The 18653-nt window shown below is 35.6% G+C and overlaps 1 protein-coding gene and 1 long non-coding RNA gene across 4 annotated transcripts; both read left to right on the top strand.

Moving 5' to 3' along the window:
- On the top strand, positions 251-6416 carry LOC109223704. Of its 3 annotated transcripts, none has more exons than XR_002067651.1 (6): positions 251-513; positions 1015-1117; positions 1935-2025; positions 2655-4468; positions 4560-4631; positions 5943-6416. It is a non-coding gene; the product is annotated as an uncharacterized LOC109223704 (long non-coding RNA). The 3 variants fall into 3 exon arrangements; XR_002067649.1 differs by having other exon boundaries at positions 1935-2030; XR_002067650.1 differs by lacking the exon at positions 2655-4468 and having other exon boundaries at positions 1935-2030.
- On the top strand, positions 6432-11450 carry LOC109223703. The gene is made up of 6 exons (XM_019388103.1): positions 6432-6732; positions 6812-7015; positions 7975-8061; positions 8156-8281; positions 8386-8812; positions 11235-11450. Exons 2-6 carry the CDS (start codon positions 6938-6940, stop codon positions 11291-11293), a joined length of 777 nt encoding a protein of 258 aa, XP_019243648.1. The 5' UTR covers positions 6432-6732; positions 6812-6937; the 3' UTR covers positions 11294-11450.

Here is an 18653-nt window from a genome sequence, read left to right as displayed (position 1 = left end):
AAGAACCGTTGCCATAGAAGATTTTCCCGCAACGGATCTATAAACCTTTCCACTATACATATTTATGGGAACGGTTTAGGAGTAATATTTTTTAATTGGAACGGTTTTAATTCCTCCTTATTTTACCGCCTGAAATTTTCTAAACCCGCCAAATCAACCCTTATTTTTTTATATTTTTAATTAATTTTAATAATATAATATAAATATAAATTAAAGTTAAATCCCTTTTCCTCTTTTCCCAGTAATTAAACCCACCCACCTTAGCGATACATCCAAAGTCGAAAGAATTAACAGTACTGCTATTCGATCGACCTTCCCCGAATTCCAATCGAATCGGACAAGCGTAAAACCAAATCTCTTTCTTTTAGCCTCTCAAAGATTCATTCCTCCAGAGTCTTGATTCAACTCCTTATAGATTCATTTCAAGGCTCTTGCTGACCTTCCCCAAATTTCAATCAAATCGGAGAAGCCGTCAAAAGGAATTGGAGATTCAACTCCTTATAGATTCATCCAGTAAGTTTTGTTATGTAATTTGGGTTTTTCCCTTTAATCATTCATTTTTCTTCAATTTTACATCTTCTTATAACCAACAGTAAATTCTTCAATTTTAGGTTTAATGTGTCGTCTTCTGCTGTGTTTTAAGTGATATTGGTATTGTTGATATTCCTTCATATTTGTGGTAGATTTGATAGATTAGGTTCACAGTTGCTTTAAAACAAATTACTTTTAGACCGTGTAGTTCGAACAACTCCTCTTAAGCGTGCCATGACTTTTGGAAGATGTTTAGAAGGTAGCAGGACCAACCGTTAGTCTGAAATATCTTTCCTTTAGTTTCGTTGAACTTCTAGCATTTCGTCGTCGTTAGGTCTCTTAGAGTTGAATCCTCTCTGCTTAATTTTTTTCTCAAATTTTAAATTCATATAATCGGCATCGATTAGTATAGTTAATTCATTGATACTCTGTAATTTTTCTCTGAATCGCTATGTGTGTGTGTCTGCTTTCTCTCCTTTCCAGGTCGAGTTTGAGCCTTCCGTTCCCAGAGCAGAAAGCCAAGTATTATAGAGAGCTGGACACTGCTGCTGATGTTGTCAAGCGAGCTTGTCGTCTATGAGTTGATGTAATTTCTCCACTCATTGTAAATAATTAGCTAATTACTCCTTCGCTTCCGTTTATATGACTGCATTTCATGAGTAGACTCAACTTTAACATGTTAATTTGACTTATATGTTAGATTACTGTTAGTGAAAGGGTTTGACACGAAGTTTAAAATTTTTATTTTGACTTATTTACTACTATGTTGATGAAAGTAGACGAAAATATTGAAGTGAAGATAATTCTAAAAAGTTACAAAAGCAGAAATAAGACCACGGTATGTAGCTCATACTTCTTTGACAATCCTGATAACATTGGCCACCAGTTGTTGTATATAGCACAAGCCTACGAGAAACAGTCGACCAGAAATGTAAACCAAAGGCAAATATTAATTGAATCACTTATACTTTATCCGAGAAGTGAACGCCAGCAATTGAACCATAAAGATGACGCAAATGAAGAAGTCAAGCGAGATTTTACCATGCTTTAAGCTTTCTTGCTAACTGATTTGCCTTATTAATGATTTGGCTACTCATTAAATAAGTTAACTAAATTGAATAAAATTTGGAATAAAAAAAACATATGTCCAGTTGTAAGTATGCATGTGTTATTTCTTTATAAAGAGTCAGCATCTCCCAGAGAAATTCACTTATTGACTCAGAAGGTAAAAGCTCAAGAAATGATATGTTTCAAGATTTATGATGAATTATAAATAGTACTCTAGCCTTTAATACCAGGTTACTGCTTAACTAACACTTGTGTGCTAGATCAATAATTATAGCTTGTTAAATCTGATTAAGCACAAGGAGCTTGATTGTAATGTTTCCTAGGTCTATTTTCAGGTTTCTTCAGTAAAGATTCTGTTTTTCACCTATCTAGTTACTAATTTCAAGTAGACACCCTTTTCAGAAGAAAGAAGAAGCAAGATATTTGGTGAGGTAAACCTTCTGCTTTCACTTAGTTTGTCTTCTTTTTGGTGTGCAACTGACTGTGTATGTTTGTGCTTTTGAAACTGAAAATGGGTGTAGTTTAGCCTTCTGAAACTTATTGTCTATGTCTTTCTGGTGTTACATTGCTTCTTTATTTTTGTGCTTTTGAAAATGAAGGTGGTTATAGTTAATTTTCTGAAATTTATTTGGATTAGGGTTTATATAGCCTATCCCAACTAGCTTAGGATTGAGGTGAAGTTTTTGTAGTTGTCCGGTTGGTTTATTAATTGAGTAAAGATTCTGTTTTTCTGAGTTTGCACTATTTAATTCTTTTGTCTAAGTATATGTTGTTTTCTCAATGGTCTTTCTGGAGTGCCACTGCCTGTATATGTGATGCTTCTGAAATTGAAGACGATTGTAATATTTTTTTTTGTAAAGATTTGAATTTTTTAACTATTCATATTATCAGAGATAATTTTTAAGAAGTTAACTTTTAAAGGCCTTAAATTGCTTTACTGTTTGTGAATTTCTTTGTGACTTTCTGAGTTCCACCCTTAAAAGCAGTGGTTAATGTCAAATTAATATGCTTTTGGTTTATTTGGTTAGTTTTGTTGATTTACTTTTATCGTATAGGATATCTATGGATAATGGTGATAAAAGTTGGATGAATCTCCTGAGATGGACGGATGAGTATATCCGTGTAGAGAATGATTTTCTTGATAAGGCATTTGAACGAGCCGCCCAAGGAAATAAAATATTATGCCCTTGCAAAAAGTGTATGAATCGCTATTGGTATTATAGAAATGTGGTGGAGGATCATTTGGTTGTTCATGGATTTGTTGATGGTTATACCAAATGGGTTTTCCACGGGGAAGGATTTTCCTCGAGAAATACACCTCATCCAAGCAATGATGATGGAGGTTCTACCATGCATGACTATATTGATGGTCTACTGAATGATACATTTAGAAATATAGAGGGTCACGTAGGGGATGAAGAAGGAGTTGGGGAAAGACTATCTGAAGATACAAAGAAGTTTTTCAAATTATTGGAGGAAGGCAAACAAAGAGTTATACCCGGGGTGTGAAAATTTCAGTAAACTGAGTTTCACTATTCGGTTATACTTGCTTAAATCCTTGCATGAGTTGAGTAATGTGGCTTTCTCTGAGTTGTTGGAGTTGATAAAAGAGGCATTTCCCTTTGCTCAGGTACCAGAATCTTTCAACAAGGCTAGAAACATGATAAAAGATTTAGGTCTTCATTATGAAAAAATACATGCATGCCCTAATGATTGCATGTTATTTTGGAAAGAAAATGCGAATGCCGATACTTGCTCTATGTGTGGGTCTTCAATATGGAAGAGTGCTGGTCCTTTGACTAAAGCAAGCTCTAAACTCCCTGCAAAGGTTTTAAGGTACTTTCCTTTAAAGCCTAGGCTTCAAAGGATATTCATGTGTCCTGAAACGCTGCTGCAATGAGATGGCATGCTAATGAACGACCAAATGATGTCAATATAAGACATCCTGCTGATGGGGAAGCTTGGAAGGCTTTTGATTCTTTGCACCCAGAATTCTCTAGAGATCCTCGGAATGTTAGATTGGGTCTTTCAAGTGATGGTTTCAACTCGTTTCGGACCATGAGCATTTCTCATAGCACGTGGCCTGTTATGTTAATGAACTATAATTTATCACCGTGGATTTGCATGAAGCCAGAGTATATAATGTTGTCTATGATCATTCCTGGTCCATCATCTCCTGGAAATGATATAGATGTGTACCTCCGTCCATTAATTGAAGAATTGAAGGAGCTATGGGAAACTGGGATAGACACAAAATAGTGGAGTGACTTTATCGGCGACAACAGATAGTTTTGCTAGTTCTAGGGACCAAAATCCCATCGATGGTGAGGTTATCTATTATGGAGCGATTCAGGATATCATTGAGATTGATTATTGGGATTGTTTTAGTGTTGTACTGTTTAGATGTGATTGTTTTCGTAATGAAATAGATGATTATGGGTTAACTTGGGTGTACTTCAATAGATTATGTTGTAGAGATGACCCTTTTGTGTTGGCATCACAAGTTTATCAAGTTTTTTATGTGGAGGATCCAGTTGAGAAAGATATTTATTATGCGAGGAGCAAAGTACATGTTGATTTGTATGATCTAGAGGAAGAGAACTGTCCTAATATTGGAGACACATTTTGGAAGGAACCTAATAATGACATTGGTTCCTCATCTAGATTACTTGATGTTGACATTAGATGGTCAAGAGAAGATGTACCCGTTGATATCATTGATACTCCATCTAATGCACAAAATTCACATGATACAACGGTGGAAACATCGGAAGAGGAGGATGGGTTTGATGATACTGATTGGGACTGGATGGAAGCAGATGATTAAATAAGAAAATTCTGAAATTCTTTTAAGTATATTCTTTTTTGGGTGAGTGATAATGCCTTTTTTAATAAATATTATATGATTATTTTTGTTTATTTCCTTTATAAAATTATTCTGACATGCTTCAATTTTGCAGGATTGGAGATCCGGTACCATTATTTCCTTTTCTGCTTCAGCTGTCCAAGTCTTCAAGTGTGAAACACAATTGGTAATTTCTATCCTCCATGAAATTATAGCAATATTATAGCTAATATAAATATTTTATGGCGCTTTTGATTACTGTCCCAACTCCTTTTTTCTTATATTCGATAACTTGCCCGGGTTTGTTGTTGTTGTATGTTGATTCGAAGGTAGAAATTGTTTTCATACAACTATTTGATTTTGGCATTGGATCTCAAAAATTATTTTCTTTATTGCTCTCTACATATTTATAGAAAGGTCACTATGTGCTGAGCTAAAATCGGGTCAAAAGTTATAGTTTTGGCTGCAACTATGGTTGTCTTTGTATGTCTTCATGCTCTGTTATTGGAGTTCCACAAGCTGAAGAATCATTGTACAATGCTCCTGTTTCTTGTATTGATATCACAAAAGTGGAATAACTAATTTCTATGTACTGAGCTTGGCATCAAGCATTAACTTATTTAATCTCTAAAATAAGAACAGAAGGGCAAACAATTTTTTGTGGCAAATATATCTTCATCCTTGTAAACGACTTCTCTTCCTCCATGGTGATAGTCTATCTAATCACTGTAGTGAGGAAATTCGAAGAGCCTTTGTGTTCTGGCTAAACTCCCCTAATTGCCTCTCAGCTTTCTACTCCTATGTGACAGCTTTTCCTATTGACTTTATTTTAACCAAGTTTTTCTCCTCATTGTGGAGCTGGCTGACAAGTTAGATCCTCGAACCCTCATACATTCCCCCCCCCCCCCCCCCCCCCCCATTGTTGCTTAAGCAGAACTTTGTACAGCCTTCTGATTGTTTCTCTAGATTCAAAAGCTAGAGGAGAGCTGAAGCTGAAACTCTTACACGTTAATATTTCGTTCCTGTACTGAATGTCTCCGCAGACGTGGAAGTGCTCCAGGATTCCGCAGTTCAAAACCAGAGTTGAGACTCTGCAAAATAGAATTAAGAGGTCAAAGTCATGATATCGTCAGAACACACTGTTAAAGCTGCTTCTTAAAATAAATAATGGACAAGACCGCTAGATTTCCATAATATTGATCGTTCCTCTTTTATTTATGAACAGAAAGCTAACCCCTTATTGATAAATGTTTTCGGTAGCATGAAAAACCTGTCTGAAGAGATATAAGCTAGCAGTTGTGTAATTTCACATGATAATCGACACAAAATGCTCTACTTTCAAACATTCTGTTTCTTGCAACTTAACAGCAGAACTGCAGCAACTAAAAGTTGAAATCTAGGCTGTTTCTGATCAGTTTCCTGCAGCTCTCAAGTTAGCTGTTTTTTGGTTGAAGTGTTCCTCTGTTATTTGCTAACCTATATTGTGTTTTCTTTTCAGAATCTGAAAAATATTTGAATAGACATGAATCAAGAAGGGTGCTCAAGCAAAAATAAGAAAATATCCAACTGTATTCCAGCTGGATCACTTGCATCTTTGCGAAACCAAAGGGTTTCGTCGTTGAAAACAAAAAGAACCTTCCAAGATACAAGGTCAAATGAAAATGAAGCACGACAGTCAGAAGGTGGATTACCTTCATCTTTGCGAAACCAAAAGGTTTCGTCATTGACAACAAAACAGTCTTGAAAGCTATAAGGTCAAGTGCAAATGAAGAACATCAATCCGAAGGTGGATCTCAATTGCAAGAACAAGTGCAACAAGTGCCACGGAATTCCACCTCTTCAGCAGCACAAGGAGTACACGAACAAGTGCATCAAGCGAATATGGATTCCATCACTCATGCATCACAGGGAGTACATGAACAATTTGATGATTCGACCAATCATGAAGCAGCTGAACAAATTGAGGAACAAGGCAAATATATATAAATTTTAATCATAAACTTAACTAAAAATAGTGATTAATGATTATCTTTGTTTTGTACTATTGTAGGCCCCTCCTCGCCAAAAAAAAAAGAGGCCGTACTCAAATGCCAAGTGTTCATAGTAGAAAGGAGTGTAAAATAGTCATTCTAAATGAGTATAATCAACCCGTTGGTCCTACTAAAGAGGTTGTAAAAGAGCTGGGTAGCTTCCTCGGCACATTGGCAAGGAGTGGAACTTTTTGTCCTCTTAATGTATTTAATTGGAGGAAACTAGACACAAAAGATGATATGTGAAAATATATCACGGTATGAAGTTTCCAATGTCCAATAAACATGGATGATATTTCTTATTTCTTACACTAACCCAATTGCACTAAATTTGTAGGAAAAATATGACATTCCTGACGAGGCGAAACCATGGGTTTTTGAATCAGTTTGTAGTGCTTGGAGAAAGTATAAGAGTCAATTGAAGGCAACCCACTTCACAGTCTATGAGAATGATGAGCTTCGAATGGAGAATAGGCCAGTAGATGTTCCGGAATCTCGCTTTAAGGATCTTCTTAAATATTGGAACTCTGATCCACACAAGGTAATTACATCCAGAATCTCTTGTCTTGTTTTAACATAATTGTATATTCTTGAAATTTTGAACATTTAATATTTCTATGTCTGAGTTGAGGGAGAGATTACATGGATATGGAATTGAAAGAGTCTCCTTTTTTTGTGGGTCTGATCATTTACTTCCCAAAATTGCCCTTTTTTATTATTTGCAGGATAATTATAGACTATAGTGCAATACCCAAATAGGGACTTAGTGATCTGTATCCAACCCCATATATACTATATTCTTAAAGCTTTTTCCATTTTTTCTCTCTTTCCTTTTGATCTTAGGTTCCTCTATTGCTCTAAAACATTTTGTGCTAGTAACTGTTGTTTACTACTAGATCATGGAATGTAGCATTTTGTCATGATTTTAACTTGAAAAAACTCTTCACTTGATCTTGGTTCTGGATTTTGTTTGATATTTGATTTGTTTTTACTCAATGGAAGAAGATCAAGAATTGAAGTAGTTTTGTAAGTTGTGTGCGAGGTAAAAGGATGCACCAGCATCTGGAACCTCTTTAAGTGTTTTTTGCAAAGATAAAGTGAATACATTCACTTTAACTATCACATATTCCACGATCCAACTTTAGTAAACCTATTTTTTCTTACCAAGCAAATATCAAGTTGACTAGGAAATTCTTATAAACAATCTGGAGCATTTCGCTGTTTTTGCTGCCCCTAAATTTGGCATGAAATCACATAAGTAAACTTCAAATCAGCTTGAGCCCGTGCTTCTCGTGATAATTCAAAACCTTGACTTGTGAGAGATCTTGTATGAGAATGACCATCCACTCCTTATAAAGAAACAAAAGTAAAAAACTACATCAGGACATTCAAGCTTTTCATTTGACATAAGCTCTGTAATTCAGATCTTTTTTTACTACTTTTTGTTTCATGCTTCTCCCTTACTCATCTGGTATTCATTTGGTACTCGTTTATTTGCAGAAAATGTCTGAAACCAATACTGAGAATCGAAATAAGTTGAAGTGCCCGCACACTGCTGGCAGAACACCTTTTGCTCTAATTCGTGAGGTTTGATGTTTTCTCTTTCTTCCTTTTTTTTATTTATTTATGAACAAGCTAACTTTACATGGAAAGATTCTTATACTAGTTTTCATGTAACTAGGCAAAAAAGAAGGAAATGTCTGGTACTTCAGATACCTTGTCAAGTAAGGACATCTTTGTGGCTACAAGACAAAGAAAACTTGGCCGAGTATACAAAAGCTCATATGACAATACGATTAGTAAAATTGTAAGAAATTTCTAATTTAATGTTTGTTGTGATTATTTATTTGTTCTTAATTAATGATTAAATTTTATTTACTTAAACTCTTTTCTCTCGCATTTGGTTTATAGGCTGAAATGGAGAGACTACAATCAATTGAAGAAAGTGAAGGTGGCAGCCATTCAGTTGACGCTTTTGAATCAGTCATGGGACCTGAACATCCAGGTCGCATGAGATTGTATGGACGAGGGGTAACCAAGACTGTCTTGAAAGGGAAAATAGGGAATCTTGGATCTTCTTCTGATGCTGCTGATGAGAGGAAGCAACACAAAATGGAGGAAATGGAAGAGCGGATGCAACAAAGAATGCTGGAAAAGTTGAACGAACAAAAGGATGCTATGGAACAACATATTACAATGAACGTCGTCGCACGACTTCAGCGTCTGAACCCAGAATTGCGTCTTGATCCTGACATGCTAAGGTTCGTAGAAGCTTCCTCAGCACAACAAGTTGCTGTTCAACTAAACAATCGACCATCTGCTGGTAGTAACAATCAAGGTCAGTACTTACCAAATGTTATATATCTTCTTCTATTTCTTCTACTCCTCATTCCTTGTGCTTCTTCTTCTACCACTTCTCTCTCTCTGGAAAGCATGCGCCAAAAAGGAATAACTATGCATCAATCATTTTTTGCTAAGTATGTATCATTTTTCGTGAGTCCCTTTATATACTGAATAAGTATGTATCATTTTTCGTGAGTCCCTTTATGTACTGATTTCTCAATCATTTTTTGCTATCCAGTTGTACATCACATCATTGTTTGCTGCTTTTGATTTGAACCTGAAGTACACTATACATATTGACTCTGAGTTTTGATTTTCTTCTTTCTAACAACTCGCTGAAACTGTAATATGAAGAAGTGAAGCAATATAAAAGGATTGCATGATTGTTGCAATAGCAAAATTAGCTACAAAATGCTGAACTGGAACTTTCTAACCCAGAAAATGTTGATATTGGGGCATCTTTTCTCCCATAAATGAAACATGACATATGATTTGAAAGACCAAATATGTCATTTGGTTTAAGGCAGGGCTGCACATATGATCTGCACAGTAGAGCTGTTCACTTAGCTAGATGTTTGGGCATTTTTTTTTTGGCAATCCGCTAGGCAAGTGCCTAGGGCTAATTTTTATATTGTCTTTTTCCACTTTGTCAACTGTATGGACTCGACAGCCATTATCCAGTACTTGTTGCTTTCGTAGCCTAGTGAAGATTTAGTCTGTACATGAAACCAAAATTGCCTTGTTGATTTCCTCTTTGAGAGCCATTGAAATGGTTGAATTTGTGCATCATTTTTGCACCATTCTAGCCTTGCTGCAAAAGGCTCTTTAAACATGTAGGCAATTTCTGCTGTGTCGTGTTTTTGCTTGCCATTATTGCTCGTCCAGATGTAAATTTTAGACTTCACATGTGATCTGCATATAGAAGGCGTAGCACTGACACGGTCACATTTGTTTTTCGATGCTGAAAACACTGCCCAACACCTCGCAATTTTTCTCTCCAGCTGTGCTTTGTTGATGTCAATGTTTGTTACAATTGATGTGTGGTAATCTGAAATGTCCCATGCTTTGGCCCATTCTATAGGTGTACAAAATACTACTCCTAGTATCCCAATGCGCATGTCCAAACTGTCACCCACAGTCCTTGGTAATTTCAACCACGCCTGAATTCTTTTTGCTCCTATCGATTTTGTTTCCTCGATTCTTTCCTTTTGTTGATTATTAATTCTCCAGATGTGCGCATTGTTTACACTCTTGTATGCTTTCTTTTGTTGGTCCTTGTCTATCCTTTATTGATTCCCTTTCCTTGCCTTTGTGATTCTGGTTTGCCCCTCTAGGACGCTATAGGATGTTGGTTTCCACACGAGCATTATCCAATGAGCATATGTAAAGTCAAAGTTGAGTTGAGTTCTGCTCGTGTAAAGGTGCCTCATTGTGACTCCATTTACATATACTGTATGAAGGGTCATCACAGTGTAAAACATGTCGACAGTAGTCACACCTGCAAAAAAGCCAACATAATTAGTGATAACCTGCATTCCCTTGTTCTCATCCTTTTGGATTTGAGCATAGAGGCTGACTGATCTTTGTGCGTCCCAGTTTTTTGTAGTAGTGTCAACGACCTCTATTTGAATATGTTTCCCATAAAACCATCTCCTCATGATTTCCTCCCTAAGAGTATGAGTAACTTGCTCTCTTGTGTATGCTCCAGTTGGTTGCTCTTCTCTGTTGTCTTCCATCTGAATTTGAGCGTTATGATCGAGTGATTTCCTACAGATGTTCCTACTCCAGCTGTGTATTTTCATTTGTTGCAGCGTTTGTAGGACTGATATCAACACGCTGTGAATTTGCTTTGCTTCTATTTCTTGACAGCCTCTGCCTCATTATTTGTGGCCTGTGGTATCTTCCTACCTTCTGCATAAATAACATCACATTTCGCATCTCTTAATACATAACCTATGGAACTCCCTCCAGAGTTTGCCCTGCTCGCGCCATCTGTATTGACCTTAATCCATCCTTCATTAGGGAGTTCCCAGATTACTTGTGCATTCCAACCCAATGCAGGTGACTAAATATGGGTCTCAAATGACAATTCTGCTCTTCTCCTTTTTTACATATTACATGGTATTTGTTATTGGTCTAAATATATTACATGGTATTTGTTAACTGGTAGTGGTATTAAATTTTTTGTTTGGCAAGTGTTTGGTTATTGATACATGGTATGATGTGGTGCTGCTGCTGCTGCTTCATTTTTCATTCTTCTTCTTCTTTGACACCAGCGAATGTTCTCGGATTTATATTTTTTTGAGAATATATCTAAAGTTATAATCGCCCACATTCCATCAAAGTGTGTCATTTTAGATTTATGGGATTGTGAGCTTCTCATGTTTGTTTACACTTTTATTTATACTCTTTTGTAGGTGGAGTAGATCAAGGAATGGAAGAAGATGATGAATGTGAAGAACTAGACCTTACTTGAGATGAACTTTGAATGGCTATAGATGAATGTTCAATAGGAATCTTTTGTTATCCAACATTTTTGAAACTTATTCTCTTGAAATGTATTAAACTTATGAAATTGGGGAAGAACATTTGCTTTATGGATAATTTATATTGTTAATAGTTTCATTTTATTATTTATTTGAATTTTAGTGTTATTATAATTTATTATATACATAAATATTTATTTGTAACAGGTGCTATATTTTGGTTTTAACTGAACCGATACAATAGCCTACCAGAACCGTTGCAATAGGACACAAATAACGTTCCAGTAGACCATGTAAACCGTTGCAATAGATCCTATAAAATGTTCCAAAATGATCTATAAACCGTTCCAATACATACATAACCGTTACGATAGCTTAAAAGAAACCGTTGCTATATCCAACATAACCATAGCAATAGCTTACATAAGTGTTTCTTTAAATAATATGGCAACGGTTAAAAACCGTTGTATAAACAATATAGTAACGGTTTAAAATCGTAACAATTGAAAAAATTAACCGTTCCAACAGAGAAAGGGAAAACCGTTACAATAGACGTATCTATTGTCACGGCGATGCAAACCGTTGCAAGAACCGTTCCAATAGACCTATGGGTACGCCGGCTGATGTGACGGTCTGTAAACCGTTCCAAAATCCCTACGACAACGTTTTTGCAGTCTATGGGGACGGTTTTTCAACCGTTACCATAGACCAATTTTTCTGTAGTGTTGGTGCTAAATCATGTTGGATATTGAAAAGGAAAAAACGAAATGTTTTATTTACAATGGTTCTTGGCCTTCCAGTTGAATTTGGGAGAAATTTCTTTCCATTTATGGGAATCCGGTGTGGAAATATCAAAAATCGTATGTACCCATTGGGTCAGATTTTGAATCGAAGGAGGGACCCAACGTGTAGCTAAAGTAAGAGAAACAAAAGTTATCAAAAGGGAGAATTTTCTTTAACGTAGTAGAAAAAGGGTGTTTGAGAAACTTACGAGTAAAGTTCCAGGACTCAGGGGTAGAAGGTACTGTCATCGGAAGGATGTCTCTGGTAGCAGTGACAATGAATCTTTCCATCCAACCACAATCGTTATCATCATCGATATTGGCAAAGATGGCATGGTGATCGTGTTTGCTGAGTTTGATCATACCCCTGTGGAAGTTCTTTGGGAAGTAGAGGTTGATCAGATGGGCAAGAGTGGGGGTTTCACCGCATCGTAAACACAATACCCGAAGGCAAGCCACCGTACACCATATTGACGGACTTACCTGAGCCAAGTCGATTTGGTAGTTGTGAAAAAACTATAAAATAATGGAAAATTTCTTGGCTCATTCTTAAAGTAAAAAGGTATGTGTAAATGTACATGAACACTAGTTTACTGAAGGTGACCCTTTACACTTCATTGGGGGCTAAAATTTTAATATTTTTTCAGTCGCAATCTTCTTTCACAACTAGGATACTAGCGACGGATGGAAGAAGGATATCTGCTGACATGCCAATTTCTGTAATTTTTAGGGTTAATGGGTTCCTTTTGTACATGAAGATCCGTCTCAAAATTCAGTTGAGCGGGGATAATTGTGCTGGTATTTGGAGAGTCGACATCGGCTTCTTTAGCTTTGTTCTTCTTAGAATGGCCGCCACCGATGTAAATGCCATAGTTTCCGGGAACAGAAGTAGTAGAAGACATGGCGATGGAATGTCTGAGTAAAACTTCTTTTACTAAAAGAGAGGGTTGTAGAAAAGCTTTGAGGAAATTCGAAGAAGAGGGGTTTGTAAAAGTAAAAGATAAAAATGGCATGGAGGAGTTTATAGGTGTCGGAATTCATGGTCATCATTACCTAGGGAACTGGCGAAAATACTTGCCAAATTACAGACAGTACGTGTTCGGCTCATTGAATGCAAGGAGACGTGTCCACTCTAGTGTCAGAAACCGTTCAGGAACTTTCCACCAAGAAAAGAGGTCTTATCTACTTTCTGGTAACATAAACTTTAGTCACCGGAAAGTAGGGGGACTATCCGTATGGGGTAAAATTGACAAATGGCAAGTGGATGCTTGTAAAATTGACACGTGGTAGTAAAGTCAAATAAGAGATAGTCAATAGATGGCACCGGTTACAAACACGTGACCGGTGCTGAGTGAGTTCCAAATACACTGGAACTGGGGGCGAGAAATCTGAAATGAAGATCTCGGTTGGAAAAGACATAATTCAATGAGTAGCCGTTACAAAGAATCGTTGCATTTAAACTCAACTGTTATGCAACCATCAATAGGGGTTTTATTCATATTGAAGAAGAACTTGATTTAGGGATCTTGTCTCCCTGAATTGAGCTATAAATAGAAGAATTTGTATTCACTATTGAGACGAAACATCTGTATGCAAAAAAGGCAAAACTTATGCTTATTCTATTTACAATGCTCTTTCTTTCTCCGTATTATATTATTTTACTTCTGTTTCCGGGAAAGCTCACTTCACAATGAGGTTTGTATTTCCTTCAAGTTTACTTAATCAGTTTATTTCTGTTCTTATTATTTTATATTCTTAGATCAAATTAATTCACGTGTCTATAAACAAAATGTACATGGAAGACTCACTTCCTGCAATCATAGTAGTATTAACATAGCTAGCCTTTTTTTGGTGTTAACTGATATTGGATTGAGCATGTCTAGTCCTTTCTACTTCTTAGAGGAACATAGGCATTTAGTTCCTTTTGTTGTATGTTTCTTATTTTGGTTATTAATCCATTGGTAGGGGTCTGCCTAATCCTCCATCAAATTAGTGGTCTTCAAATTTTTTTTTTATTTTTTTTTAAGTGTTAACTTAAGAAATCATCTGGAAAAAGTGGTCTTCTATAATAGCTATGTTTTCCATAGCCTGCCCAGCCCCTTTGACACCATTCATTTTCCACATTTAGAAATAGACACCTGGAAACATTCAATTTACAGGCTTTAGATTAATTTTTTAGCCGTTAGCAAGAGTAACTAAAAACAACTGGTAGTTTAGTGGTATTGCCTCGAAAGATTGATCATTCACTACAAAGTCCTTTCACCAGAAAAAAGATGTCATAACATTCTTGATGATTATTCAGAGTTCTCATTAAACACATTTGATTAATTCATATTTTCTCAATAGTTAGTGAAAAAATTGAAGGATTGAATTAAATGAAGGAAAAAATTTGATAGGAGTATTTAATCGATTCACGTTGCATTAAACAAAAGGATAATGTAGAAAAACTGCAAGTTCTCTTATCTCCAAGACATTGATCACGATTAATTGAAGTTGTTGTAAATCTCTATCTCCTTGAAGAACTTCACCTATTAAGTGGGCGTTTGGACATAAAAAATGTAATTTTTGAAAAAAATGGATGTGGAATTTGAAATTATGTTTGGACATGAATTTCAGTTGAAAAAATATAGTAGTTTTGTGAGTAGGGAAAGTTTTTTTTCTTAAAATTTTGAAAAAGTAGTAACTAATTTTCAAAAAGTTTCCATAAACTTGCAAAATTTTATGGACAAACACATATTTAATTTTTTATTTTTATTTTTTTGGTGGAAAAAAGGAAAAAATTTATATGGCCAAACGGGGCCTAAAGTTAGCTCCTTGAGACATTCATTAAATGAAGACTCAAAATTTATTTGTCTCCCACCTACTTCAAGCTATTAATTTACTTATCTAGAAGTGTTTGATAGAGACCTTCCAGCTAGTTTTGTTTGTTTTAGACACAACGTGTTCTTTGCAAAGATATTTTCTTTATATGTTCGGTTATGTTTTAGACATAACTTGTTTCTTTGCAAAGATAAACAACAACAGCATATCCAGTATAATCTCACACAAATATTCTCTCTTTATATATTTAGTATTGTAGTATCTTATTATAATAACTACTAATTTAGGAGACTTACAAGTATCTTTTTTATAAAAATAGATTTGCAGTAACCACGGATTGAGTCATCGGAAATCTCACGAATTGTGTCACCGATTGTTGGAAATGCTCACAAAGCGGACGAACTTCATTTGTCTAAAGCCTAAAAATCCCCTAAATATTGTGTTATCTCCCTCCGTTGTTGTTGGTTGCTTGGAGCGTCCATACTTTGCCAGTGTATCAGTCACAGAGTTGCCTTCCCAATATATATATATGGGAAAGTTCACAAACTGCATCCAGAAAAGTATGGTATAAAGTGAGACCATACATAAGATAAGCTAGAAGATATAAAGTTGTCAATTGAGTCGTGATCGAAACTCCTACTAATAATTTAGGAGTCGAAGGACCACTTATTCAATGCTTGGGTTCCCTTTTTTCTCGGGCTGTAGTAAAATACACACTTTTTATGACGACCGATCAGTATTACTAGGGCATAGTTATAATCACATGCAATTTGTTCAATAACTTTGGGATTTTTACGGGATTAACCAGTCAGGATAAATTAATCACCTAAATCAATGTATAAAATTCAGCCATTAAAAATATATAGCACATTTTGTAAAAATAGATTTGAAGGTACACAACAATAAGAATAGTAAAATTACACTGTTGTATACTATTAATATACTATTAAGGTATACAACATGTGAATTGAATACCTCGAAGGTATATGATGTACATACATGCTGAGTATTTTATAAATATTTTCTTTTATCTAAATAGGTATAAATTGTAATATCTTTTAAAATGAGTTTTTTTGCATAATTATATTGGTCCAAAGATTAAAGAATTAGCCCATTCTTAGCCAAGCAGACAAATGACTTTATATGTTTGTTTTCTCTATGCTATTTTTAGTTGCGGGCATATTTTATTAGGGAAAAGGCGTAAGTATCTTTTGAATTATAGCCGAATTTTTAATTACATACTTTATCTTTGCGGAGGTCCTATTACTCCTCTAGAATACTTTGAAGTAGAATTAATTTCACTGAGAAATGCTACGCCAAGATCTGGAGTAAGTGGTAAATACGCGTGCCTACCCAGGTCTGACACATGTATTTTCTATTTAAGTTTCTCTTTACTTTTTTCTTTTTTCTTTCCATGATCTTCCACAACATTTCCACCATTAAAATAATTTCAGAGCTTCTTTTGCAGGTGAAATGCTTAAATAAATTGTCATCACAATGGATGTAATTGTCTCTACTTGTTTTTATAGAATTTTCCTACTAGTCATATTTTACATGGTTCTTCCATTTAAATTTTAAATTATTTGTGCTTATTCATTGGATATTACCCATAATTCAACACAACTTTTATTTCTCTATTGTACGGTAAAAATTGTTAACTTGATTGATAGAAGAGAGGAGATGAAATTAGAAATAAAATAAAGAGTCGTCGGAGTTGAAGAGGAAGATGGTGATGGTGATGGTTGTCGGATTTTCAATGATTGCATGTTGTGTTTGATAGATTTTTCTGATTTTAGATAAGAAACAGAATGGGGATTGGAAGGGAGAAAACAATAGTCGCCTGAGTGAGAATAGGTAGACGGTGGTGATGGTAGTGGCTGTGCAAAATGGTAACGCAAAAGAGAAAACAAAAAAAGAAAAGAGAAGAAGATAAAAAATTAAAGTGAAAAGAAAAGAAAAGAATAAAAGAGATGAAAAAGAAAAAGGAAACTAGTGGCTTCACACTCTCTTTGAGTGTGTGAAAAACACTCTCTTTGTCACCTCACCATTTAGGAAAGTAATAATTCTCTTCCAAACAAGTTTAGGGGTAATAGGACCGTAAAGGTAAAGTATGCATTTGAAAAATTTACTGTTGTTCAGGAGGGTAATTATGCCTTTTTCCTATTTCATTACGATAAAAACTTTATTTCTGTATAATCATTTGGTATTATGAATTTAATAATCCAATTAATCTAGATTCTTGTAGTGTAGGAGCAATATTTAAGAAGGAAGCATTTTTTACTTAAGGTTTCTCTATTTTAGAGCTTGAATCCTAGACTAATCGTTAAGGATGCAAGGATCTCATCTATATACTTTTGGGTGAAGTAAAAGAATTATAGTACATTTGACTACGATGCAACTTATAAAGAACAATATTTTTTTCCTGGTAAGTCAATAAAAATACATTCTTCGTTTTGATTATTGTATACGGTCGAATCGGGCTCGTCTATTGCATGACAGATCAGGATTAAAACACAATGGGTTGAAGATCGACCCTGGGTTTCATCGAACCAGGATACGAGATCAGAATGCCCGTCCTTGAGAACATCTAGTACATGACCCGGAATCGACCCTGACCCTGAATGAGCTCGAGGAAATATTGCCAGACCGAATAAAGAAAGGCCGAAATATCCGTAATCGGTCGGGTATCACAGTGGCAATCTCGGCACGTATCAATAAGAAACCGGCTAGTTAGCATATCATGAGATTTTTTACCTTTTATAGAATTGTACCTAAAGTAGGACTTCTTACTATAGAAAGGGGATCTGATTATTTGTAAAACACATTGTAATAATCATTCAGAAGCAATATATTGTTATTTCGCTTTAAGTTCTTATTCAACTGCGTTATAACACTGATCGAAGTACATCCTGTTCAAGGGGGACCCTCCTCCCAAGGCTGTCATTGTCTAATTCGTGTGGTTTGAACTTATTGTATCATACTTTATTCTAATTGCAATTTAATTTATCGCCTTGTGTCAATTTAATGCACGTATCCTTAAAACTATTTACAAATTCAATTGTTATCCGATTTTGAGGGTAAACTGTTTGGCGTAAATTCAATTGTTATCCGAGACCCGTAACAAAAAACAACAAGGCCTTAAAATTTATTAACCGGTTCTAAAGGCTACCTTCAGCAGACTATGATCTAAAAAAGTCTAAGTCACACCGAACCCCCCCCCCCCCCCTCCCAATGCCATAAAACGAAATAAAGTTGAGGGCGAAATTTGTTCGAACCTTCGAACATAACCTAACTATTTCATGCTAAGGCATTTAGACCTTTGCAAATATAAGTAAATAAAGCAAAGAGAAGATTCAAAAGCTGTTGAAGGGAATAAAGCCTTATATACATAATCAATAATTCTTTTTACAAGGGCCAAACAGCCCCGATGCAAATTTTTACAAAGGCCAAACGGCCTAAAAAAAGGATAATACAAAAAACAAAAACATCTAAAAAAGGCCTAAGTGGCCTAGTCATCGTTGGGGCAGCATCATCACCTTCGGGGTCTCCGCCACCCTCGGACTCGCCCAAATCTTTAGACTCCTCGTCATCTTCGGGATAGGCCAATTTATTGGCTTCGGCTTCGAGCGCTTTGGCACTCTAGGTATCAGCCGATAAGTCAAAACCCACAGCATGAATTTCCTCAAGGGCCTCCTTTTGAGATTGCCACTTTGCGTGCTCCATGATATCTTTTGCTCGAACTTGAGCC

The sequence above is a fragment of the Nicotiana attenuata genome, chromosome 3 (genome assembly GCF_001879085.1).
Source record: "Nicotiana attenuata strain UT chromosome 3, NIATTr2, whole genome shotgun sequence".
Taxonomy (NCBI): Eukaryota; Viridiplantae; Streptophyta; class Magnoliopsida; order Solanales; family Solanaceae; genus Nicotiana; species Nicotiana attenuata.
The sequence above is the reverse complement of the archived record's forward strand: the minus strand, read 5'-3'. Positions and strand labels throughout refer to the sequence as shown.

Coding starts and splice junctions, on each gene's coding strand:
- LOC109223703 (XM_019388103.1), top strand. CDS start 6,938: ATGGAGAATAGGCCAGTAGATGTTCCGGAATCTCGCTTTAAGGATCTT. Junction 8,062..8,155: donor CTTTTGCTCTAATTCGTGAG/GTTTGATGTTTT, acceptor TCATGTAACTAG/GCAAAAAAGAAGGAAATGTC. Junction 8,282..8,385: donor ACAATACGATTAGTAAAATT/GTAAGAAATTTC, acceptor TTTGGTTTATAG/GCTGAAATGGAGAGACTACA.